This window comes from Hyla sarda, assembly GCF_029499605.1.
Source record: "Hyla sarda isolate aHylSar1 chromosome 1 unlocalized genomic scaffold, aHylSar1.hap1 SUPER_1_unloc_10, whole genome shotgun sequence".
Lineage (NCBI taxonomy): Eukaryota > Metazoa > Chordata > Amphibia > Anura > Hylidae > Hyla > Hyla sarda.
This window is the reverse complement of record NW_026607571.1, coordinates 355,001-380,990: the sequence shown is the minus strand read 5'-3', so window position 1 is coordinate 380,990 and position 25,990 is coordinate 355,001. Positions and strand designations below refer to the sequence as shown.

Below are 25,990 nucleotides of genomic sequence, written 5' to 3'. Positions count from 1 at the left end.
ATTACAAAGTAGAATTAGTGACGCAAAAAATAAGCCAGAATATAGAATTTTAGGTGAAAATTTTAAAGAGTTATGATTTTTTTAAAGTTAAGGAGGAAAAATTGAAAATGAAAAAACGGAAAAAGCCCGGGTCCTTAAGGGGTTAAGAAAAATTTAAATTTTTTTATGAAATAGGAGACCACAATACGGATATTCAGCAATAAATTCTGGAGGGATGGGGGGGGATAAGATGCCTGATTGCAGGGGTCCCGCTGCTGGGGACCCCCGTGATCTTGCACGCAGCACCCTGTTACCATCTGTCCCCGGAGCATGTTCGCTCCGGGTCTGAAGACTGTCGATCACGGGGTCGGAGTATTGTGACGTCATGGCCACGCCCCTGTGTGATGTCACGCTCTGCCCACTCAATGCAAGCCTATGGGAGGGGGCGTGACAGCTGTCACGCCCCCTCCCATAGGCTTGCATTGAGGGGGCGGAGCGTGACTTCACACAGGGGCGGAGCTGTGATGTCACAATGCTCCGGCCCCGTGATCGCCAGTCTTCAGACCCGGAGCGAACATGCTCCGGGGACAGATGGTAACAGGGTGCTGCGTGCAAGATCACGGGGGTCCCCAGCGGCGGGACCCCCCCGTGATCAGGCATCTTATCCCCTATCCTTTGGATAGGGGATAAGATGTCTAAGCGCCGGAGTACCCCTTTAACAGAAATTCCACTGTCCCATTCACACTGCCAAATTCCGCAAAATTCTAAGACACATTTTTAAATTTTGCAGAATTCCGCAGTCTGCATTTCCAAGTCAAATTTGTTTGGAGCGGCAGAGATTTTACGTGTGAACATAACCTTAAAAGATGGCACTCACCATTTATTCAATGAATACTGCATTTATTCCGACATTTTCAAACACGTGCAGGGTACATACAGGGGAGCAAGAGGAAGCGCGTACCGTACAAAACAATTGTCGCTCTAACGCACCTGTACGCACCCCTGCATGTGTTTGAGAATGGTTTTCTGGGCAGAGCGCCCCCCTGAGTACATACCACAATAGTGACCGGAAATATCCAGCTATCATTTCATATTGTGTGCTGAGCTATTAGGAAAGACAACAGGTGAGCCGTCTACACTCCATGTTGGTTATAGTCTTAACCACTTTGGGACCACGGGCGTACAGGTACGCCTTCTCTCCCTGGTACTTAAGGACCAAGGGCGTACCTGTGCACCCGTGAGCATTTTGGTCCCCGCCGGGCGGGGACCAGACTGGGGTGGCTGCTAATATCAGCAGGCACCCTGTGTAATATCAGCAGGACCCCCCCATGTCGGAGATCGCCGCAAATCGCCGGCGAATTCAAATAAGGGGGGATCGGGGTTGTCTAAGACACCCGCGATCCCCCCTGAAGAGATAGGAGTGAGGTGGCAGGGGTGCGAGATGACGACCAATAGCAGATCGGGGGCAGAGAGGGTTAACTTTCGGTTTCCCTGTTCTGCCCACCCACAATAGGCGGGAAACCGACGAGGACCGGCACAGAAGTCCACTCACCCATCGGCTGCGGCGATCAGAGGCAGAAGAGGACGGCGATGCGGCTCCCTGGATCCAGCGGTAGCTGGTGAGTTGCCTAGCAACATCTGGAGGGCTGCAGTTTGAGACCAATATACAGTGGTCCCTCGAGATGTGGCAAAACTGCAAATCCCAGCATGCCCAAACAGCATAAATCTCCCAGCATGCCCTTCAGCGATCAGTACATGCTGGGAGTTTTAGTTTTGCAACAGCTGCAGGCACCATGGTTGGAAAATACCGAATTAGGTAACAGAACCTAACTGAAGGTTTTCCAACCAGTGTGCCTCCAGCTGTTGCAAAAGTACAACTCCCAGCATACACGGTCTGTCAGTACATGCTGGGAGTTGTAGTTTTGAAACAGCTGGAGGTTTGACCCCCCCATGTGAAGGTACAGGGTACATTCACACGGGCAGGTTTACAGTAAGTTTCCTGCTTCAAGTTTGAGGTGCGGCAAATTTTTCGCCGCAGCGCAAACTCCTAGCAGGAAACTCACTGTAAACCTCCGCCAATGCAAATGTACCCTAAAAACACTACACTACCACATAATAAAGGGTAAAACACTACATATACACCCCCTTAAACTGCCCCCCCAATAAAAAACGTATTGTACGGCAGTGTTTCCAAAACGGAGCCTCCAGCTGTTGCAAAACAACAACTCCCAGCATTTCTGGACAGCCACTGACTGTCCAGGCATGCTGGAAGTTTAGCAACAGCAGGAGGCACCCTGTTTGGGAATTACTGGTGTAGAATACCCCTATGTCCACCCCTATGCAATCCCTAATTTAGTCCTCAAATGCGCATGGCGCTCTCTCAGTTCGGAGCCCTGTCGTATTTCAAGGAAATTTGAAAAGTTTAGGGCCACATATGGGGTATTTCCGTACTCGGGAGAAATTGCACTACAAATTTTGGGGGGCTTTTTCTCCTTTTACCCTTTATGAAAAGGAAAAGTTGGAGGCTACACCAGCCTGTTAGTGTAAAAAATTAAAAAATGTTACACTAACACGCTAGTGTTGCCCCATACTTTTTATTTTCACTATCGGAAAAAGGAAAAAAAAAAAGACCCCCAAAATTTGTAATGCAATTTCTCCAGAGTACGGAAATACCCCATTTGTGGGCGTAAAATGCTCTGCGGGCGCACACCAAGGCTCAGGAGGGAGAGCGCACTATGTACATTTGAGGCCTAAATTGGTGATTTGCACAGGGGTGGCTGATTTTACAGCGGTTCTGACATAAACGCAAAAATAAATAAATAAATACCCACATGTGACCCCATTTTGGAAACTACACCCCTCACGGAACGTAACAAGGGGTATAGAGAGCCTTAACACCCCACAGGTGTTTGAAGAATTTTCATTTAAGTTGGATGGGAAAATGAAAATAAACATTTTTTTTTACACTAAAATGCTGAGGTTACCCTAAATTTTTCACAAGGAAAAATAGAAAAAAAGCCCCCCCAAAGTTTGTAACACCATTTCTTAAGGGTAAGAACATACCCCATATGTGGATGTAAAGGGCTCTGCGGGGGAACTACAATGCTCAGAAGAGGAGGCGCACCACTGGGATTTTGGAGAGAAAATTTGTCTATAATTGAAGTCCAAGTGTGTTTACAAAGCCCCCATAGTGCCAGAACAATGGACCCCCCCCCACATGTGACCCCATTTTGGATACTACACCCCTCATGTAATGTAAAAAGGGGTACAGTGAGCATTTACGCCCCACAGGTGTCCGTGAAAATGAAAAATGTAATTTCTAATTTGCACAGCCCACTGTTCCAAAGATCTGTCAAACGCCAGTGGGGTGTAAATGCTCACTGCACCCCGTATTAAATTCTGTGAGGGGGGGGTCACATGTGGGGGGGGGGTCCACTGTTCTGGCATCATGGGAGGCTTTGTAAACGCACACGGACCCTGACTTCCATTCCAAACAAATTCTCTTTCCAAAAGCTCAATGGCGCTCCTCCTCTTCTGAGCATTGTAGTTCGCCCGCAGAGCACTTGATGTCCACACATTGGATATTTCCATACTCAGAATAAATGGGGTTACAAATTTTGGGGGTAATTTTCTCCTATTACCCCTTGTAAAAATGTAAAATTTGGGAGAAAAACATCATTTTAGTGAAAAAAAGTTTTTTTTTTTCATTTACACATCCAACTTTAACAAAAAGTTGTTAAACACCTGTGAGGTGTTAAGGCTCCCTGTACCCCTTGTTACGTTCCTTGAGGGGTGTAGTTTCCAAAATAGTATGCCATGTGTTTTTTTTTTTACTGTTCTGGCACCATAGGGGCTTCCTAAATGCGACATGCCCCCCAAAAACCATTTCAGAAAAACTCACTCTCCAAAATCCCACTGTCGTTCCTTCCCTTCTGAGCCCTCTACTGCGCCCGCCGAACACTTTACATACACATATGAGGTATTTCCTTACACGAGAGTAATTGGGTTACACATTTTGAGAGGATTTTTCTCCTTTTACCCCTTGTAAAAATTCAAAAACTGAGTCTAAAAGAACATGCCAGTGTAAAGATTTTGAATTTTCTCCTTCACTTTGCTGCTATTCCTGTGAAACACCTAAAGGTTTAACACACTTACTGAATGTCATTTTGAATACTTTGGGGGGTGCAGTTTTTATAATGGGGTCATTTGTGGGGTATTTCTAATAAGAAAGCCCTTCAAATCCACTTAAAACCTGAAGTGGTCCAGGAAAAATTTCAATTTTGAAAATTTTGTGAAAAAGTGGAAAATTGGTGCTGAACTTTGAAGCCTCTGATGTCTCCAAAAGTAAAAACTTCTCAACTTTATGATGAAAATATAAAGTAGACATATTGTATATGTGAATCAATATATAATTTATTTGGAATGTCTATCTTTCTTACAAGCAGAGAGCTTCAAAGTTCGAAAAATGCTAAATTTTCTCATCAAACTATTGAATTTTTCACCAAGAAATGATGCAAGTATCGATGAAAATTTTACCACTAACATAAAATAGAATATGTCACGAAAAAACAATCTCGGAATCAGAATGAAGAGTAATAGCATCCCAGAGTTGTTAATGCTTAAAGGGGTAGTCCAGTGGTGAAAAACTTATCCCCTATCCTAAGGATAGGGGATACGTTTGAGATTGCGGGGGGTCCGACCGCTCTGTACGGGGGCCAGGCTCTCCGGCCAGATAGCGGGTGTCAACCTCCGCACGAAGCGACGGCTGACACGCTCCCTCAATACATCTCTATGGCAGAGCCGGAGATTGCCGAAGGCAGCACTTCGGCTCTGCCATAGAGTTGTATTGAGGGGGCATGTCGGCCGCCGATTGGTGCGGAGGTCGACACGCCCCCTTCCCGCAGGCTGTCGGGGCTCCGTACAGGAGATCGCAGGGGGCCCCAGCGGTCTGACCCCCCGTGATCTGCAACTTATCCCCTATCCTTAGGATAGGGGATAAGTTGTTCACCACTGGGTCACCACTGGACTACTCCTTTAAAGTGACAGCGGTCAGATGTGCAAAAAATGGCCGGGTCCTTAAGGTGAAAATGGGCCTGGTCCTTAAGGGGTTAAAAGAGCCGCAAGGAGTTTTTCTCCATTTTATCCACCCGCAGCCCAGGGAGATCTATTCCAAAAAATGGTCCACATTGTATTACTGGTTACACAACAGGCAACAGGTCAGGATTATGTTATAATATCGATAATAAATCCATGATTATATACCTGGGGTAACACCTCCTGGAATTAATACATACCTGGGGTAACACCTCCTGGAATTTCCTCCTTCACTTCCCTCATACACTGCTGATCGGACCAACAATCCGTCTCCTCTTCTGGTTCATCTTTAACCTCAACTTTAATATTAATCTGATCTTCAACCTGAATGAACAAGAAAAAAAATGTTAAAAAGAACTTTAGTTTGATCCCTTTATGGTCATATTATGGGGAGACTATAAGGACCCCCCTATAGAGATATAGGATCAGCCTCATCTACCTGATGCTTCTCTGGGACATTTTCCTCTGGACAGTCCTGGGAATACAGAGGGCGGGGACACCTCTCGGGTGGATTTCTATCAATGACTCCATCTGTAGGGAACACACAGGGAATGAATACATCAGAGCTGGATAGATTTCTGTGTTACTAGGTAGTGAGAGTGATACCTATATATAAGTCTCTTCTTACCTTGTGATGTGAGGGGCCGGTGATCCTCCATCATGACTATGTCCTGGTACAGATCCTTGTGTCCTCCAACTCATCCACTGAATAATAGACAGCGATGTCCTAATGGGGTCAGTTCTGGAGACCTCACCTACAAAAAGACATTGATAACATAGAGCGGCGCCAAAGATGGGGGACAACAATGGTGGAAATGTAGATGGGGACAACAATGGTGGAAATGTAGATGGGGGGCCAACAATGGTGGAAATGTAGATGGGGACAACAATGGTGGAAATGTAGATGGGGGGCCAACAATGGTGGAAATGTAGATGGGGCCCAACAATGGTGTAAATGTAGATGGGGGGACAACAATGGTGGAAATGTAGATGGGGGGGCCAACAATGGTGGAAATGTAGATGGGGGGACAACAATGGTGGAAATGTAGATGGGGGGACAACAATGGTGGAAATGTAGATGGGGACCAACAATGATGGAAATGTAGATGGGGACCAACAATGGTGGAAATGTAGATGGGGGACCAACAATGGTGGAAATGTAGATGGGGGGGACCAACAATGGTGGAAATGTAGATGGGGGGACCAACAATGGTGGAAATGTAGATGGGGGGACCAACAATGGTGGAAATGTAGATGGGGGAGACCAACAATGGTGGAAATGTAGATGGGGACAACAATGGTGGAAATGTAGATGGGGCCAACAATGGTGGAAATGTAGATGGGGGGCCAACAATGGTGGAAATGTAGATGGGGACCAACAATGGTGGAAATGTAGATGGGGACCAACAATGGTGGAAATGTAGATGGGGGGCCAACAATGGTGGAAATGTAGATGGGGGGCCAACAATGGTGGAAATGTAGATGGGGGGCCAACAATGGTGGAAATGTAGATGGGGGAGACAACAATGGTGGAAATGTAGATGGGGGAGACAACAATGGTGGAAATGTAGATGGGGACAACAATGGTGGAAATGTAGATGGGGACAACAATGGTGGAAATGTAGATGGGGGGCCAACAATGGTGGAAAATTAGATGGGGGACCAACAATGGTGGAAATGTAGATGGGGGACCAACAATGGTGGAAATGTAGATGGGGGGCCAACAATGGTGGAAATGTAGATGGGGGGGCAACAATGGTGGAAATGTAGATGGGGGGACAACAATGGTGGAAATGTAGATGGGGGGACAACAATGGTGGAAATGTAGATGGGGGGACAACAATGGTGGAAATATAGATGGGGAACCACAATGGTGGAAATGTAGATGGGGACAACAATGGTGGAAATGTAGATGGGGACAACAATGGTGGAAATGTAGATGGGGACAACAATGGTGGAAATGTAGATGGGGGACAACAATGGTGGAAATGTAGATGGAGACAAAAATGGTGGAGAGGAGACAAGAGAAGAGGCGACTCCTGTGTCTTGTGTAATAATATTTAGTTGTGTGTGAGATTAACCCCTTGAGGACAATTTCCATATTTACGTTTTTGTTTTCCCTTCTCCTAAGAGACATAGGCCCAGAATTATCAAACTGGGTTAGAGAAAAAGTGGAGAGATTTTCCCACAGCGACCAATCACAGCGCAGCTTTCACTTAACCACAGCTCGTTAGCTGCGCTGTGATTGGTCGCTGCAGGAAAATCTCTCCACTTTTTCTACCTCACAGCTTGATAAATCTGGGCCATAATTCATATTTTCCCTCCACAGACCCAGGTGAGAATTGTTTTATAGGACCAGATGTCACTATAGTATCCTGCCCTTCAGGAGACTTATAAAGCTGGGTAAGGACTGTGAGCTGCATTCCTGAAGGGAAGAATGACATCTTGTTTTTCTCTTCATACAGTCATGGCCATAAATGTTGGCGCCCCTGAAATGTTTCTAGAAAATGAAGTATTCCTCACAGGAAAGGATTGCAGTAACACATGTTTTGCTATACAGATGTTTATTCCCTTTGTGTGTATTGGAACTAAACCAAAAAAGGTGTGGGCAATATAAAAATCCCACCTGAAAGCAGATAAAAAGGAGAGAAGTTCACTTAGTATGTGCATTGTGTGTCTGTGTGTGCCACACTAAGCATGGACAACAGAAAGAGGAGAAGAGAACTGTCTGAGGACTTGAGAACCAAAATTGTGGAAAAATAACAATCTCCAGGTTACAAGTCCATCTCCAGAGATCTAGATTTACCTTTGTCCACAGTGCACAACATTATCAAGAAGGTTACAACCCATGGCCCTGTAGCTAATCTCCCTGGGCGTGGACAGAAGAGAAAAATTTATGAAAAGGTGTCAACACAGGATAGTACAGATGGTGGATAAGCAGCCCCAAACAAGTTCCAAAGATATTAAAGCTGTCCTGCAGGCTCAGGGAGCATCAGTGTCAGCGCGAACTATCCGTCCACATTTAAATGAAATGAAACGCTATGGAGGAGACCCAGGAGGACCCCACTATGGAGGAGACCCAGGAGGACCCCACTATGGAGGAGACCCAGGAGGACCCCACTATGGAGGAGACCCAGGAGGACCCCACTATGGAGGAGACCCAGGAGGACCCCACTATGGAGGAGACCCAGGAGGACCCCACTATGGAGGAGACCCAGGAGGACCCCACTGCTGACACAGAGACAGAAAAAAGCAAGACTACATTTTGCCAAAATTAACTCGAGTAGCCAAAATCCTTCTGGGAAAACATCTTGTGGACAGATGAGACCAAGATAGATCTTTTTGGTAAAGCACATTGTAGTGAATATAGGCTGAGGATATCATTTTTAGGAAAATATGGTGGACAATCTCTGGCTCCTGGCTGTCTGGGACCCTGTTTGAAATGGATATATCCTATGGTCCTCTGATTATTTTCCTCTGTCTGTATACCCCCTGTACTGTATTCTGTTGGTGGTTACATATCCCTTGACACCTAGCTGTAAGGAGCCTCAAGACAGCTTGTTTGCTGATTGGGTTAATCGCGCATATCCTGCCAGTTGGTGCCAACGTGAACAAACGGTTTACATCTTACATATAGTGAAATATGTCCCAGTTTTAGATATATATATTTTTCAGGGCTCCCCTTAGTAGCCATAGTTATATATCCCCCAGAATCATGATCCCCGAATATTAGGCTTTACTTAGAACCCAAACATGACCCCATTGTACCCATAGATTAAGCTGTATGTATCCCACCGCTGCCACCAATTTGTCACGTACCGGCCCCTTGACCTGGCGTACGGACAAGTCCACACTTCTCGGAAAAGAGTGAGTGGACTAAAAGAACACAAAACCCAGCAGAATATCTTCTCTAATATTCTACCTCTAAGCTGCCACCCTGGTGCTGCTATCAGAGAAGAAGACTCCTCTGGCTCCTCATCATTTGTTGGTGACAGCTCCCTAATCCCGTCATGTAAGGCTGTCACTTGTGTACCCATCCCAGCAGCATGAGTGGGTCCACATTGCTCAGTCCTGGTCTCTGGAATAGGCACCTCTGGAGTGAGGTCATATTTTTGGATCATGGCACTTCCAGTTACATCATCATTGTTCATGTCTGAAGCTGTGGGAAGGTCTAGGCCGACTTCCCCAAAGTCCATTGTAGACAAAGGTCTTTTTGTAAGGTTCTCCAGGTTCACCAATTCTGGGTTCCCACACGTCACCTCCACATCTATAATTACACCTTGAACAATCCTGGATTCTTGGGTTTGTACCTTTGGAGGGAGGTTGCATTCCTGGGTCAGAGCCTGTTTTATAGCATCATAGTCCCCATCTAGCTTAGATGGCAAGTCCGCAAAAACTTCCAGGGCTTTGCCTTTTAACCCTGGTGTTGGATACTGTGCCCCCAGTTCGCAAGGCAGATGGTATTGTCTGCAGGTTTTTTCAAATCCCCGCAGAAAAATGTCCAAGTCCCCATCCTTCTCCATAACGGGAAGGTTTTCCAGACGGGGCCTCCTGGCGTTGACATCCTGAAGTTGGGGTTGCGGTGAGTGGTTGCTGTTGTTAACCCCTTAAGGACCGGGGGTTTTTCCGTTTTTGCATTTTCGTTTTTTGCTCCTTGCCTTTAAAAAATCATAACTTTCAATTTTGCACCAAAAAATCCATATGATGCTTATTTGTTGCGCCACCAATTCTACTTTGTAATGACGTCAGTCATTTTACCCAAAAATCTACGGTGAAACGAAAAAAAAAATCATTGTGCGACAAAATTGAAAAAAAAAAACGCAGTTTTGTAAATTTTGGGGGCTTCCGTTTCTACGCAGTGCATATTTCGGTAAAAATGACCCCTTCTCTTTATTCTGTAGGTCCATACGGTTATAATGATCCCCTACTTATATAGGTGATTTTGTCGGACTTCTGGAAAAAATCATAACTACATGCAGGAAAATTAATACATTTAAAATTGTCATTTTCTGACCCCTATAACTTTTTTATTTTTGCGTGTATGGGGCGGTATGAGGGCTCAGTTTTTGCGCCATGATCTGAAGTTTTTATCGGTACCATTTTTGCATTGATAGGACTTATTGATCGCTTTTTATTCATTTTTAAATTATATAAAAAGTGACCAAAAATGCACTATTTTGGACTTTGGAATTTTTTTGCGCGCACGCCATTGACCGAGCGGTTTAATTAATGATCTATTTTCATAATTCAGACATTTCCGCACGCGGTGATACCATATATGTTTATTTTTATTTACACTGTGTTTTTTTTTTTATTGGAAAAGGGGGGTGATTCAAACTTTTAATAGGGAAGGGGTTAAATGATCTTTATTCACTTTTTTTTTGCAGTGTTATAGGTCCCATAGGAACCTATAACACTGCACACACTGATCTCTTATACTGATCATTGTTATCCCATAGGAACCTATAACACTGCACACACTGATCTCTTATACTGATCATTATTATCCCATAGGAGACTATAACACTGCACACACTGATCTCTTATATTGATCATTGTTATCCCATAGGGACCTATAACACTGCACACACTGATCTCTTATACTGATCATTGTTATCCCATAGGGACCTATAACACTGCACACACTGATCTCTTATACTGATCATTATTATCCCATAGGAGACTATAACACTGCACACACTGATCTCTTATACTGATCATTATTATCCCATAGGGACCTATAACATTGCACACACTGATCTCTTATACTGATCATTGTTATCCCATAGGGACCTATAACACTGCACACACTGATCTCTTATACTGATCATTATTATCCCATAGGAGACTATAACACTGCACACACTGATCTCTGATACTGATCATTATTATCCCATAGGAGACTATAACACTGCACACACTGATCTCTTATACTGATCATTATTATCCCATAGGGACCTATAACATTGCACACACTGATCTTCATCATTGATCACTGGTTTCTCATAGGATTCTGCCGCACGACTGCTCATCCCTGGATCTCAGGCACTGAGCAGTCATTCGGCGATCGGACAGCGAGGAGGCAGGTAAGCGATTTCGCCGCGGCTATCCCGAACAGCCCACTGAGCTAGCCGGCAACTTTCGCTTTCACTTTTAGCCACGCGGCTCAGCTCTGAGCGTGCGATCGGATCAGCGCTGCGCGCTATTAGAGGCGGGTCCCGGCTTCACTATGACGCCGGGCCCGCCGTGATATGATGCGGGGTTAATGTGTAACCCCGCGTTATATCAGGAGAGCAGGACCAAGGACGTACCGGTACGTCCTTGGTCCTTAAGGGGTATTCCAGGCAAAAACTTTCTTTTATATATGAACTGGCTCCGGAAAGTTAAACAGATTTGTAAATTAAAAAGGAAGGTTATGTGCAGCTCACAATTAAATATTCCCCGAGGTCAAAGGGACAAGCAGCTATACCCAAGCTGCAATATACAAATGTAGAAAAAAGAAGGATTTTTTGTCCAGACCTCCAGGAGAATAGATGCTATAATTAATGCAGTAATAAAAGATCGTGCTTCAATTATAATTAACCAAAATGTATTTGATTAAAAATTCTGATATATATAGGTATAGATAATTGTATTTTCCCCCACAGAGGGCCCTTGTGGAGGAGATAAACAATATATATATCTTACAATAAAATAGTAAGTATTAAGAGTTAAAAAATGAATAGTATTCATCACTGATGCATAAACTGTATTGAATGGGTTAAGTCCTTTTATGCAATCCTGCTTAAAACAAAAGTTCTGGGCAGTTCATAGTAGCAGATAATATTAGATACAGTTACAATTGGCTTCCTTTGAAAGTGAAAGTATAAAGACACAATGTATCAGCAATTGGCAGTCGTAGTGATGTACAGTGTTACCCGTCCTCTGCCAGAGGCTCCCTCCAGCACGTACCTCTCTGCAGCCACATCAATCAGAGCTGTCAGCGCCGCTCACAAACCAGCCAAACCTGAGCTGTGATCTCCGCTAAGGACGGGTAACACTGTACATCACTACGACTGCCAATTGCTGATACATTGTGTCTTTATACTTTCACTTTCAAAGGAAGCCAATTGCAACTGTATCTAATATTATCTGCTACTATGAACTGCCCAGAACTTTTGTTTTAAGCAGGATTGCATAAAAGGACTTAACCCATTCAATACAGTTTATGCATCAGTGATGAATACTATTCATTTTTTAACTCTTAATACTTACTATTTTATTATAAGATATATATTGTTTATCTCCTCCACAAGGGCCCTCTGTGGGGGAAAATACAATTATCTATACCTATATATATCAGAATTTTTAATCATACATTTTAGTTAATTATAATTGAAGCACGATCTTTTATTACTGCATTAATTATAGCATCTATTCTCCTGGAGGTCTGGACAAAAAATCCTTCTTTTTTCTACATTTGTAAATTACTTCTATTAAAAAATCTTAATCCTTCCAATAGTTATTAGCTTTTGAAGTTGAGTTGTTGTTTTCTGTCTAACTGCTTTCTGATGACTCACGTCCCAGGAGCTGTCCAGCTCCTATGGGGATATTCTCCCATCATGCACAGCTCCCGTGACGTGACATCATCATTGAGCAGTTAGACAGAAAACTTCAGAAGCTAGTAACTATTGGAAGGATTAAGATTTTTTAATAGAAGTAATTTACAAATCTGTTTAACTTTCCGGAGCCAGTTGATATAGATAAAAAAAAGTTTTTGCATGGAATACCCCTTTAAGTCGCTTCACCTGCAGCTGGTATTCTCTCTCTCTGCTTGTCGTTCTAGAGCCTCTCTCTCTCTGCTTGTCGTTCTAGAGCCTCTCTCTCTGCTTGTCGTTCTAGAGCCTCTCTCTCTCTGCTTGTCGTTCTAGAGCCTCTCTCTCTGCTTGTCGTTCTCGAGCCTCTCTCTCTCTGCTTGTCGTTCTCGAGCCTCTCTCTCTCTGCTTGTCGTTCTCGAGCCTCTCTCTCTGCTTGTCGTTCTAGAGCCTCTCTCTCTGCTTGTCGTTCTCGAGCCTCTCTCTCTGCTTGTCGTTCTCGAGCCTCTCTCTCTGCTTGTCGTTCTCGAGCCTCTCTCTCTGCTTGTCGTTCCTTTAGGATGAACTGAGCCCATAGGTTAGGGTCAGCATCACTCAGCCATTGTAGGGCCCATTGGAGAAAGTCCTGGCCATCCTGAGGGCGATCATTGCAGACATCTCCAGTAGCAACTTGCTCTTGTATAGTGTCCATTGCGCTGCTCCTTGGAGCAATACTCTCATCATGCTCTCTCAGAGCCACAGCAAGCTGATTCTTGTTCTTGCCTTTCGCATCGATTCCTCTCTCCTCACAGAGATCACGCAGAGCCGCCAAGTTTTGCTGCATGTACTGTTCTGCCATCTCAGCCAGTACCTCTCGCCAAATAAAAGAAAGGAAAGAAAAATGGGTAAGGGAAAACTGTTTGCACGTATGTCTTAGTACTGCGTTGCCTTGTAAGACTGGTATGTGCCTCGCAAGGATCCTACCAGTCCTTTAGTATCTGGGTTAATTTCTTAATCCAGACACTAATGCGCTAATCAAAGAAAAAAAAAAAGACTATCCCACCGTTATGCCACCACTTTGTCACGTAGCGGCCCCTCGACCTGGCGTACGGACACGTCCACACCTCTCGGAAAAGAGTGAGTGGACTAAAAGAACACAAAAACCAACAGATTATCTACTCTAATATTCTACCTCTAAGCTGCCACCGTGGTACGTTCACTCTCGGCTCCCCTGAGCACGCTCTGCTCCCTTATGAGCCAGTGAACCAGCTTAAACACACACACTGTGTGTAGGTCCCCGTGTCTTCCCTGCACACGTGACCTCGGCTGTGACAGTAAAGGGGTACGCTGCTTCCACACTCACACCTATCACAATAGGCCCTAAAAATGAGTTACAAACACCCCAAAACCAGTCTGCACGCCCACACACCAATACGGTGCCACTATCTATCAGTAGGCCGATAGAACGCCTCCAATCATGCACAGATTCTCACACTATGCACTCTATGACACCAAAACTATGGTAACGGCACGAGCCACACATACACTTATACATCTATATAAGGCTATAGGGCTATAGGTTCGTTAGAGCGTACAAGGCTACGCAAGAAAGTTATGGCTTTAATGTACATAAAGGTACAGTACTTAATTACAAAAATGGTTAAAGAAACAGACATACAAAATGTGCAAAACAGTTATATAAAATAAAAGGGGATAAAAATCAGAAAAGTTCCATACTTAACGTTGTGGAGCAAAGTCCTAATCCGTCCTGGGGCCAAGGAAGAAAATAGCGGCACAAGTCCATTCAGAATGGGCCCCGAACTTGTAACAATGAGCTGGGGTTGGAGCACCACTTTTATGGGGGCCGCAGAGGGTTGGGTTAGAAGGGAGGTCTCCAGCTTCTTCTTAGATCGGCCCACATCATCCCAAATGTCCTCTCAAACACAGATTGATAGTTCATAAATCATAACTCCCATCATACACAACCGATGTGACATAGATGGCGGTACACTTATTGATATGGTGACATTATAACGCACATTTTGATAGGATCCATGAAGGGGTTATACATAGTTATAGGATACATACAGCTTAATCTATGGGTACAATGGGGTCATGTTTGGGTTCTAAGTAAAGCCTAATATTCGGGGATCATGATTCTGGGGGATATATAACTATGGCTACTAAGGGGAGCCCTGAAAATATATATATATATCTAAAACTGGGACATATTTCACTATATGTAAGATGTAAACCGTTTGTTCATGTTGGCACCAACTGGCAGGATATGCGCGATTAACCCAATCAGCAAACAAGCTGTCTTGAGGCTCCTCACAGCTAGGGGACAGGGGATATGTAACCCCCAACAGAATACAGTACAGGGGGTATACAGACAGAGGAAAATAATCAGAGGACCAGAGGATATATCCACTTCAAACAGGGTCCCAGACAGCCAGGAGACAGAGACATCCACCATATTTTCCTAAAAATGATATCCTCAGCCTATATTCACTACACACAGGGATGTGGAAATCCTATCGCCCGACGCCCGGGACAAGTAGTTTTGGGCACCGGGCAGGTGAATTGTTCATAGATTTAGCCCTGTATCGGGCAGGGACAGACCGACGTCCCCCTTATTTTTCTTTAATGTCGGTGTGAGGCGCAGGAGCCGATGGAAGTCTCCACCTCACACCGGGGCTCAGAGTGTATGGAGGGGGCGGCGGCCTCCAGCTGACTGCAGAGCCCCCCCTTATCTCCCCTCCCGGAGGACGCAGCTCAGAAGACACAGCAGGGTGAGAGAGAGGACGTAGACAGCTCCGTGCACAGCTCCATCCCCCACACACAGCTCTATCCCTCCCCCTCCCCCTGCTCTGTCTAGACAGGACCTAATCCACCACGGGGCGGTTGCTTGTTTGCACGGGGTAAACACAGAGCGGGGGAGGGGAGGGGGAGGACGGAAATCTCACCTCACACCGGCCGGGACTACAGCTCTGATGTCCAGTCATGGCGGCTCAGGTGAGGAGGCCGAGAATACAGGCGGCGGCAGGAAGGGTGGTTGTGTATGTAGGGTGTGAGTGTATGTGTGATGTGTATGTAATGTATGATGGGGGAGGATGGTGTATATCAGTGTTTCCCAACCAGGGTGCCTCCAGCTGTTGCAAAACTACAACTCCCAGCATGCCCTGGGCATGCTGGGAGTTGTAGTTTTGCAACAGCTGGAGGCACCCTGGTTGGGAAACACTGGTGGATATGTATGGTGTGAGTGTATGTGTGTATGATGTCTATGTGTGATGTGTATGGTGTGAGTGTATGTGTGTATGATGTCTATGTGTGATGTGTATGTAATGTATGATGTGTGTATGATGTCTGTATGTGTGATGTGTATGTAATGTATAATGTGTGTATAATGTCTATGTGTGATGTGTATGTAATGTATAATGTGTGTATAATGTCTATGTGTGATGTGTATGTAATGTATAATGTGTGTATAATGTCTATGTGTGATGTGTATGTAATGTATAATGTGTGTATGATGTCTGTGTGTGATGTGTATGTAATGTATAATGTGTGTATGATGTCTGTGTGTGTGATGTGTATGTAATGTATGATATGTAATGTATGATGTGTGTATGATGTCTGTATGTGTGATGTGTATGTAATGAATAATGTGTGATGTGTGTATAATGTCTAAGTGTGATGTGTATGTAATGTATAATGTGTGTATGATGTCTGTGTGATGTGTATGTAATGTATAATGTGTGTATGATGTCTATGTGTGATGTGTATGTAATGTATAATGTGTGTATAATGTCTATGTGTGATGTGTATGTAATGTATAATGTGTGTATAATGTCTGTGTGATGTGTATGTAATGTATAATGTGTGTATGATGTCTATGTGTGATGTGTATGTAATGTATAATGTGTGTATGATGTCTATGTGTGATGTGTATGTAATGTATAATGTGTGTATGATGTCTATGTATGATGTGTATGTAATGTATAATGTGTGTATAATGGCTATGTGTGATGTGTATGTAATGTATAATGTGTGTATAATGTCTATGTGTGATGTGTATGTAATGTATAATGTGTGTATAATGTCTATGTGTGATGTGTATGTAATGTATAATGTGTGTATAATGTCTATGTGTGATGTGTATGTAATGTATAATGTGTGTATGATGTCTATGTGTGATGTGTATGTAATGTATAATGTGTGTATAATGGCTATGTGTGATGTGTATGTAATGTATAATGTGTGTATAATGTCTGTGTGTGATGTGTATGTAATGTATAATGTGTATGATGTCTATGTGTGATGTGTATGTAATGTATAATGTGTGTATGATGTCTATGTGTGATGTGTATGTAATGTATAATGTGTGTATAATGGCTATGTGTGATGTGTATGTAATGTATAATGTGTGTATAATGGCTATGTGTGATGTGTATGTAATGTATAATGTGTGTATAATGGCTATGTGTGATGTGTATGTAATGTATAATGTGTGTATAATGTCTATGTGTGATGTGTATGTAATGTATAATGTGTGTATGATGTCTGTGTGTGATGTGTATGTAATGTATAATGTGTGTATAATGTCTGTGTGTGATGTGTATGTAATGTATAATGTGTGTATGATGTCTATGTGTGATGTGTATGTAATGTATAATGTGTGTATGATGTCTATGTGTGATGTGTATGTAATGTATAATGTGTATGATGTCTATGTGTGATGTGTATGTAATGTATAATGTGTGTATGATGTCTATGTGTGATGTGTATGTAATGTATAATGTGTGTATAATGTCTATGTGTGATGTGTATGTAATGTATAATGTGTGTATAATGTCTATGTGTGATGTGTATGTAATGTATAATGTGTGTATGATGTCTATGTGTGATGTGTATGTAATGTATAATGTGTGTATGATGTCTGTGTGTGATGTGTATGTAATGTATAATGTGTGTATAATGTCTATGTGTGATGTGTATGTAATGTATAATGTGTATGATGTCTATGTGTGATGTGTATGTAATGTATAATGTGTGTATGATGTCTATGTGTGATGTGTATGTAATGTATAATGTGTGTATAATGGCTATGTGTGATGTGTATGTAATGTATAATGTGTGTATAATGGCTATGTGTGATGTGTATGTAATGTATAATGTGTGTATAATGGCTATGTGTGATGTGTATGTAATGTATAATGTGTGTATAATGTCTATGTGTGATGTGTATGTAATGTATAATGTGTGTATGATGTCTGTGTGTGATGTGTATGTAATGTATAATGTGTGTATAATGTCTGTGTGTGATGTGTATGTAATGTATAATGTGTGTATGATGTCTATGTGTGATGTGTATGTAATGTATAATGTGTGTATGATGTCTGTGTGTGATGTGTATGTAATGTATAATGTGTGTATGATGTCTGTGTGTGATGTGTATGTAATGTATGATGTGTGTATAATGTCTGTGTGTGATGTGTATGTAATGTATGATGTGTGTATAATGTCTATGTGTGATGTGTATGTAATGTATGATGTGTGTATAATGTCTATGTGTGATGTGTATGTAATGTACAATGTGTGTATAATGTCTATGTGTGATGTGTATGTAATGAATAATGTGTGTATAATGTCTATGTGTGATGTGTATGTAATGTATAATGTGTGTATGATGTCTGTGTGATGTGTATGTAATGTATGTATAATGTCTGTGTGTGATGTGTGTGTAATGTATAATGTGTATAATGTCTATGTGTGATGTGTATGTAATGTATAATGTGTGTATAATGTCTGTGTGTGATGTGTATGTAATGTATAATGTGTGTATAATGTCTATGTGTGATGTGTATGTAATGTATAATGTGTGTATAATGTCTATGTGTGATGTGTATGTAATGTATAATGTGTGTATAATGTCTGTGTGTGATGTGTATGTAATGTATAATGTGTGTATGATGTCTATGTGTGATGTGTATGTAATGTATAATGTGTGTATAATGTCTATGTGTGATGTGTATGTAATGTATAATGTGTGTATAATGTCTATGTGTGATGTGTATGTAATGTATGATGTGTGTATAATGTCTGTGTGTGATGTGTATGTAATGTATAATGTGTGTATAATGTCTATGTGTGATGTGTATGTAATGTATAATGTGTGTATGATGTCTGTGTGATGTGTATGTAATGTATGTATAATGTCTATGTGTGATGTGTGCATATGTATAATGTGTGTATAATGTCTATGTGTGATGTGTATGTAATGTATAATGTGTGTATAATGTCTGTGTGTGATGTGTATGTAATGTATAATGTGTGTATAATGTCTGTGTGTGATGTGTATGTAATGTATAATGTGTGTATAATGTCTATGTGTGATGTGTATGTAATGTATAATGTGTGTATAATGTCTATGTGTGATGTGTATGTAATGTATAATGTGTGTATAATGTCTGTGTGTGATGTGTATGTAATGTATAATGTGTGTATAATGTCTGTGTGTGATGTGTATGTAATGTATAATGTGTGTATAATGTCTATGTATGATGTGTATGTAATGTATAATGTGTGTATGATGTCTATGTGTGATGTGTATGTATGTGATGTATGATGTGGGGGGGCAGTGGCAGGTGTGTGTGTATGTATGATGTGTGCATATGTATGGTGTCTATGTATGGTGTGAGTGTATGTGTGTATGTAATGTATGATGTGGGGGGGCAGTGGCAGGTGTGTGTGTATGTATGATATGGGGCAGTGTCTGGTGTATGTATGATATATGTACGCATGAATGTTTTGTATAGGAGCAGACGGGCATTAGGGCAGTTGTGCCATCTAATTTTATTTATTTTTAGTGGCCCCCGCAGTAAATTGCACCCCTAGAATCCCCCCCCCCCCCTTCATACTCATCCGACGACCATGAGCCCCACGGATGCACACAAACACATCCGAACCAAAACTACAACTCCCAGCATGTTGCACCATAACCTAAACTGTAGAACTATAAAGTGTAACATGCTGGGAGTTGTAGTTTTGGTTCGGGTCAGCTGCAGAGCTATAGGCTACATCAGGGCATGCTGGGTGTTGTAGTTACTAACTGTAATTCCCTGTATTCCCTGACACAGACTATGGCTCTGCAGCTGACACAAACCAAAACTACAACTCCCAGCATGTCCTACAATAACCTTACTGTCCTACTATACAGTGCAACATGCTGCAACCCCCCACACAACCATAGGCTGTATCAGGGCATGCTGGGTGTTGTAGTTATCTACTAACTAAATGCAACTTCCAGCATTTGCTGACACAAAATGCACCATATAAACTGGAGAAGCAGAACCCCCCCCCCCCCCCCCAGTAACACATAAGTCCCTATTGAGACTGAAAAATTGTGATTAAAATATTTTAAAAACTGCGTATACATGTGAATAAGCCCCTTTCCTAATAAAAGTTTCCAATTTTCTTTAAATAAAAATAATGTACAAAAATAAACATAAGTGATATCGCTGCATGTGGAAATGTCCAGACTATTAAAATACGATGTTAATTAAACCGTACGGTGAACGGTGTAAATGTAAATAATTGTCCAGAATTGTTCATTTTTGGTCACTTCATATGAGAAATTTTTTATAAGGTGATCAAAAAGTTACATCTAGACTTTTCTGTGGTTGTCTGGGGTGTAAGAGGATCTACAGCTCTCCGGCCACTAATATCCTGGCATACTGATCGCCTATTAACCATTAGATCAGCGCTGTCAGCAGTGTCTAAAGGATCTTATATCCATCCCTGGTGGTCTAGTGGGGGGGATCAGACTATTTTGGTGAAAATTATTTTATCTACCAGGACAAGTGGATTTTCTTGAGGGACAAGTAGATTGTGTTCCGCTTTAGTCCCTTGGACAAGTAGTTTTTTTTTTTAATTTCCACACCCCTGATAACACATCAATCTACTGTTTACCGAAAACAGAATGAGGCCTACAAAGAAAAGAGCACAGGACCTACAGTGACATATGGGGGAGGTCAGTGATGTTTTGGGTTGTTTTGCTGCCTCTGGCACTGGGGGCCTTGAATGTGTACAAGACATCATGAAATCTGAGGATTACCAATGGATTTTGGGTCGCACTGTACAGCCCAGTGTCAGAAAGCTGGGTTTGTGTCCGAGATCTTGGGTCTTCCAGCAGGACAATGACCCCAAACATACATCAAAAAGCCCCCAGAAATGGATGACAACAAAGCGCTGGAGAGTTCTGTAGTGTCAGCAATGAGTCCAGATCTAAATCCCATTGATCACCTGTGGAGAGATCTTATAATTACTGTTGGGAAAAGGCGCCGTCCAATAAGAGACCGGGAGCAGTTTGTAAAGGAAGAGTGGTCCAACATTCCGGCTGAGAGGTGTAAGAAGCTTATTGATGGTTATAGGAAGAGTGGTCCAACATTCCGGCTGAGAGGTGTAAGAAGCTTATTGATGGTTATAGGAAGAGTGGTCCAACATTCCGGCTGAGAGGTGTAAGAAGCTTATTGATGGTTATAGGAAGAGTGGTCCAACATTCCGGCTGAGAGGTGTAAGAAGCTTATTGATGGTTATAGGAAGAGTGGTCCAACATTCCGGCTGAGAGGTGTAAGAAGCTTATTGATGGTTATAGGAAGAGTGGTCCAACATTCCGGCTGAGAGGTGTAAGAAGCTTATTGATGGTTATAGGAAGAGTGCTCCAACATCCCAGCTGAGAGGTGTAAGAAGCTTATTGATGGTTATAGGAAGAGTGGTCCAACAATCCGGCTTAGAGGTGTAAGAAGCTTATTGATGGTTATAGGAAGAGTGCTCCAACATTCCAGCTGAGGGGTGTAAGAAGCTTATTGATGGTTATAGGAAGAGTGGTCCAACATTCCGGCTGAGAGGTGTAAGAAGCTTATTGATGGTTATAGGAAGAGTGGTCCAACAATCCGGCTTAGAGGTGTAAGAAGCTTATTGATGGTTATAGGAAGAGTGCTCCAACATTCCAGCTGAGGGGTGTAAGAAGCTTATTGATGGTTATAGGAAGAGTGGTCCAACATTCCGGCTGAGAGGTGTAAGAAGCTTATTGATGGTTATAGGAAGAGTGGTCCAACATTCCGGCTGAGAGGTGTAAGAAGCTTATTGATGGTTATAGGAAGAGTGGTCCAACATTCCGGCTGAGAGGTGTAAGAAGCTTATTGATGGTTATAGGAAGAGTGGGCCAACATTCCAGCTGAGAGGTGTAAGGAGCTTATTGATGGTTATAGGAAGAGTGGTCCAACATTCCGGCTGAGAGGTGTAAGAAGCTTATTGATGGTTAAAGGAAGAGTGGTCCAACATTCCGGCTGAGAGGTGTAAGAAGCTTATTGATGGTTATAGGAAGAGTGGTCCAACATTCCGGCTGAGAGGTGTAAGAAGCTTATTGATGGTTATAGGAAGAGTGGTCCAACATTCCGGCTGAGAGGTGTAAGAAGCTTATTGATGGTTATAGGAAGAGTGCTCCAACATTCCAGCTGAGGGGTGTAAGAAGCTTATTGATGGTTATAGGAAGAGTGGTCCAACATTCCGGCTGAGGGGTGTAAGAAGCTTATTGATGGTTATAGGAAGAGTGGTCCAACATTCCGGCTGAGAGGTGTAAGAAGCTTATTGATGGTTATAGGAAGAGTGGTCCAACATTCCGGCTGAGAGGTGTAAGAAGCTTATTGATGGTTATAGGAAGAGTGGTCCAACATTCCGGCTGAGAGGTGTAAGAAGCTTATTGATGGTTATAGGAAGAGTGGTCCAACATTCCAGCTGAGAGGTGTAAGGAGCTTATTGATGGTTATAGGAAGAGTGGTCCAACATTCCGGCTGAGAGGTGTAAGAAGCTTATTGATGGTTATAGGAAGAGTGGTCCAACATTCCGGCTGAGAGGTGTAAGAAGCTTATTGATGGTTATAGGAAGAGTGGGCCAACATTCCAGCTGAGAGGTGTAAGGAGCTTATTGATGGTTATAGGAAGAGTGGTCCAACATTCCGGCTGAGAGGTGTAAGAAGCTTATTGATGGTTAAAGGAAGAGTGGTCCAACATTCCGGCTGAGAGGTGTAAGAAGCTTATTGATGGTTATAGGAAGAGTGGTCCAACATTCCGGCTGAGAGGTGTAAGAAGCGTATTGATGGTTATAGGAAGAGTGGTCCAACATTCCGGCTGAGAGGTGTAAGAAGCTTATTGATGGTTATAGGAAGAGTGCTCCAACATTCCAGCTGAGGGGTGTAAGAAGCTTATTGATGGTTATAGGAAGAGTGGTCCAACATTCCGGCTGAGAGGTATAAGAAGCTTATTGATGGTTATAGGAAGAGTGCTCCAACATTCCAGCTGAGGGGTGTAAGAAGCTTATTGATGGTTATAGGAAGAGTGGTCCAACATTCCGGCTGAGAGGTGTAAGAAGCTTATTGATGGTTATAGGAAGAGTGGTCCAACATTCCGGCTGAGAGGTGTAAGAAGCTTATTGATGGTTATAGGAAGAGTGGTCCAACATTCCGGCTGAGAGGTGTAAGAAGCTTATTGATGGTTATAGGAAGAGTGGGCCAACATTCCAGCTGAGAGGTGTAAGGAGCTTATTGATGGTTATAGGAAGAGTGGTCCAACATTCCGGCTGAGAGGTGTAAGAAGCTTATTGATGGTTAAAGGAAGAGTGGTCCAACATTCCGGCTGAGAGGTGTAAGAAGCTTATTGATGGTTATAGGAAGAGTGGTCCAACATTCCGGCTGAGAGGTGTAAGAAGCTTATTGATGGTTATAGGAAGAGTGGTCCAACATTCCGGCTGAGAGGTGTAAGAAGCTTATTGATGGTTATAGGAAGAGTGCTCCAACATTCCAGCTGAGGGGTGTAAGAAGCTTATTGATGGTTATAGGAAGAGTGGTCCAACATTCCGGCTGAGGGGTGTAAGAAGCTTATTGATGGTTATAGGAAGAGTGGTCCAACATTCCGGCTGAGAGGTGTAAGAAGCTTATTGATGGTTATAGGAAGAGTGGTCCAACATTCCGGCTGAGAGGTGTAAGAAGCTTATTGATGGTTATAGGAAGAGTGGTCCAACATTCCGGCTGAGAGGTGTAAGAAGCTTATTGATGGTTATAGGAAGAGTGGTCCAACATTCCAGCTGAGAGGTGTAAGGAGCTTATTGATGGTTATAGGAAGAGTGGTCCAACATTCCGGCTGAGAGGTGTAAGAAGCTTATTGATGGTTATAGGAAGAGTGGTCCAACATTCCGGCTGAGAGGTGTAAGAAGCTTATTGATGGTTATAGGAAGAGTGGGCCAACATTCCAGCTGAGAGGTGTAAGGAGCTTATTGATGGTTATAGGAAGAGTGGTCCAACATTCCGGCTGAGAGGTGTAAGAAGCTTATTGATGGTTAAAGGAAGAGTGGTCCAACATTCCGGCTGAGAGGTGTAAGAAGCGTATTGATGGTTATAGGAAGAGTGGTCCAACATTCCGGCTGAGAGGTGTAAGAAGCGTATTGATGGTTATAGGAAGAGTGGTCCAACATTCCGGCTGAGAGGTGTAAGAAGCTTATTGATGGTTATAGGAAGAGTGCTCCAACATTCCAGCTGAGGGGTGTAAGAAGCTTATTGATGGTTATAGGAAGAGTGGTCCAACATTCCGGCTGAGGGGTGTAAGAAGCTTATTGATGGTTATAGGAAGAGTGGTCCAACATTCCGGCTGAGAGGTGTAAGAAGCTTATTGATGGTTATAGGAAGAGTGGTCCAACATTCCGGCTGAGAGGTGTAAGAAGCTTATTGATGGTTATAGGAAGAGTGGTCCAACATTCCGGCTGAGAGGTGTAAGAAGCTTATTGATGGTTATAGGAAGAGTGGTCCAACATTCCAGCTGAGAGGTGTAAGGAGCTTATTGATGGTTATAGGAAGAGTGGTCCAACATTCCGGCTGAGAGGTGTAAGAAGCTTATTGATGGTTATAGGAAGAGTGGTCCAACATTCCGGCTGAGAGGTGTAAGAAGCTTATTGATGCTTATAGGAAGAGTGGTCCAACATTCCGGCTGAGAGGTGTAAGAAGCTTATTGATGGTTATAGGAAGAGTGGTCCAACATTCCGGCAGAGAGGTGTAAGAAGCTTATTGATGGTTATAGGAAGAGTGGTCCAACATTCTGGCTGAGAGGTGTAAGAAGCTTATTGATGGTTATAGGAAGTGACTGATTTCACTTGTTTTATCCAAAGGGTGCAACCAAATATTAAGTTAAGGGCGCCAATAAATTTGTCCGGATCTACTCTAGACCACTATATGGCGGGTAAATTGTCCAGACCATTTTTGGAGTTTGGTGACATTATGTCCAATTTGCTTTTTTTCCTCCCTTTTTGGTTTAGTTCCAATACACACAAAGGGAATAAACATGTGTATAGCAAAACCTGTGTTACTGCAATATATATATATATATATATATATATATATATATATATATATATATATACATATATACAGAGGAGAGGAGATCTATATATATATATCTATATACAGAGGAGAGGAGATCTATATATATATATATATATATATATATATATATATACAGAGGAGAGGAGATCTATATATATATATACATACAGAGGAGAGGAGATCTATATATATATATATATATATATATATATATATATATACAGAGGAGAGGAGATCTATATATATATATATATACACAGAGGAGAGGAGATCTATATATATATATATATATATATATATATACACAAAGGGAATAAACATGTGTATAGCAAAACCTGTGTTACTGCAATATATATATATGTATACAGAGGAGAGGAGATATATATATATATATATATATATATATATATATATATATACACAGAGGAGAGGAGATCTATATATATATATATATATATATACAGAGGAGAGGAGATTGTGTATATATATATATACACAAAGGGAATAAACATGTGTATAGCAAAACCTGTGTTACTGCAATATATATACAGAGGAGAGGATATATATATATATATATATATATATATATACACAGAGGAGAGGAGATCTATATATATATATATATATATATATATATATATATATATATATATATACACACACATATACAGAGGAGAGGAGATCTATATATATATATATATACAGAGGAGAGGAGATCTATATATATATATATATATATATATATATATATATATACACACATACACAGAGGAGAGGAGATATATATATATATATATATACATATATACAGAGGAGAGGAGATCTATATATATACACAGAGGAGAGGAGATCTATATATATATATATATATATATATATACAGAGGAGAGGAGATTGTGTATATATATATACACATACAGAGGAGAGGAGATCT

General features: G+C 42.1%; 1 protein-coding gene across 1 annotated transcript in view; it reads right to left on the bottom strand.

The window, feature by feature from the left end:
• Positions 1 to 25,990, bottom strand: part of LOC130297933 (zinc finger protein 345-like) — a 197,408-nt gene that overhangs the window by 167,539 nt on the left and 3,879 nt on the right. Inside the window, exons 2-4 of the mRNA XM_056550780.1 lie at positions 5,702 to 5,828; positions 5,513 to 5,604; positions 5,274 to 5,397 (exon numbers count right to left, since the gene is read on the bottom strand). Coding sequence (XP_056406755.1) covers positions 5,274 to 5,397; positions 5,513 to 5,604; positions 5,702 to 5,735 — 250 coding nt within the window. The 5' untranslated portion in view covers positions 5,736 to 5,828. The remainder of the gene's footprint in view (positions 1 to 5,273; positions 5,398 to 5,512; positions 5,605 to 5,701; positions 5,829 to 25,990) is intronic.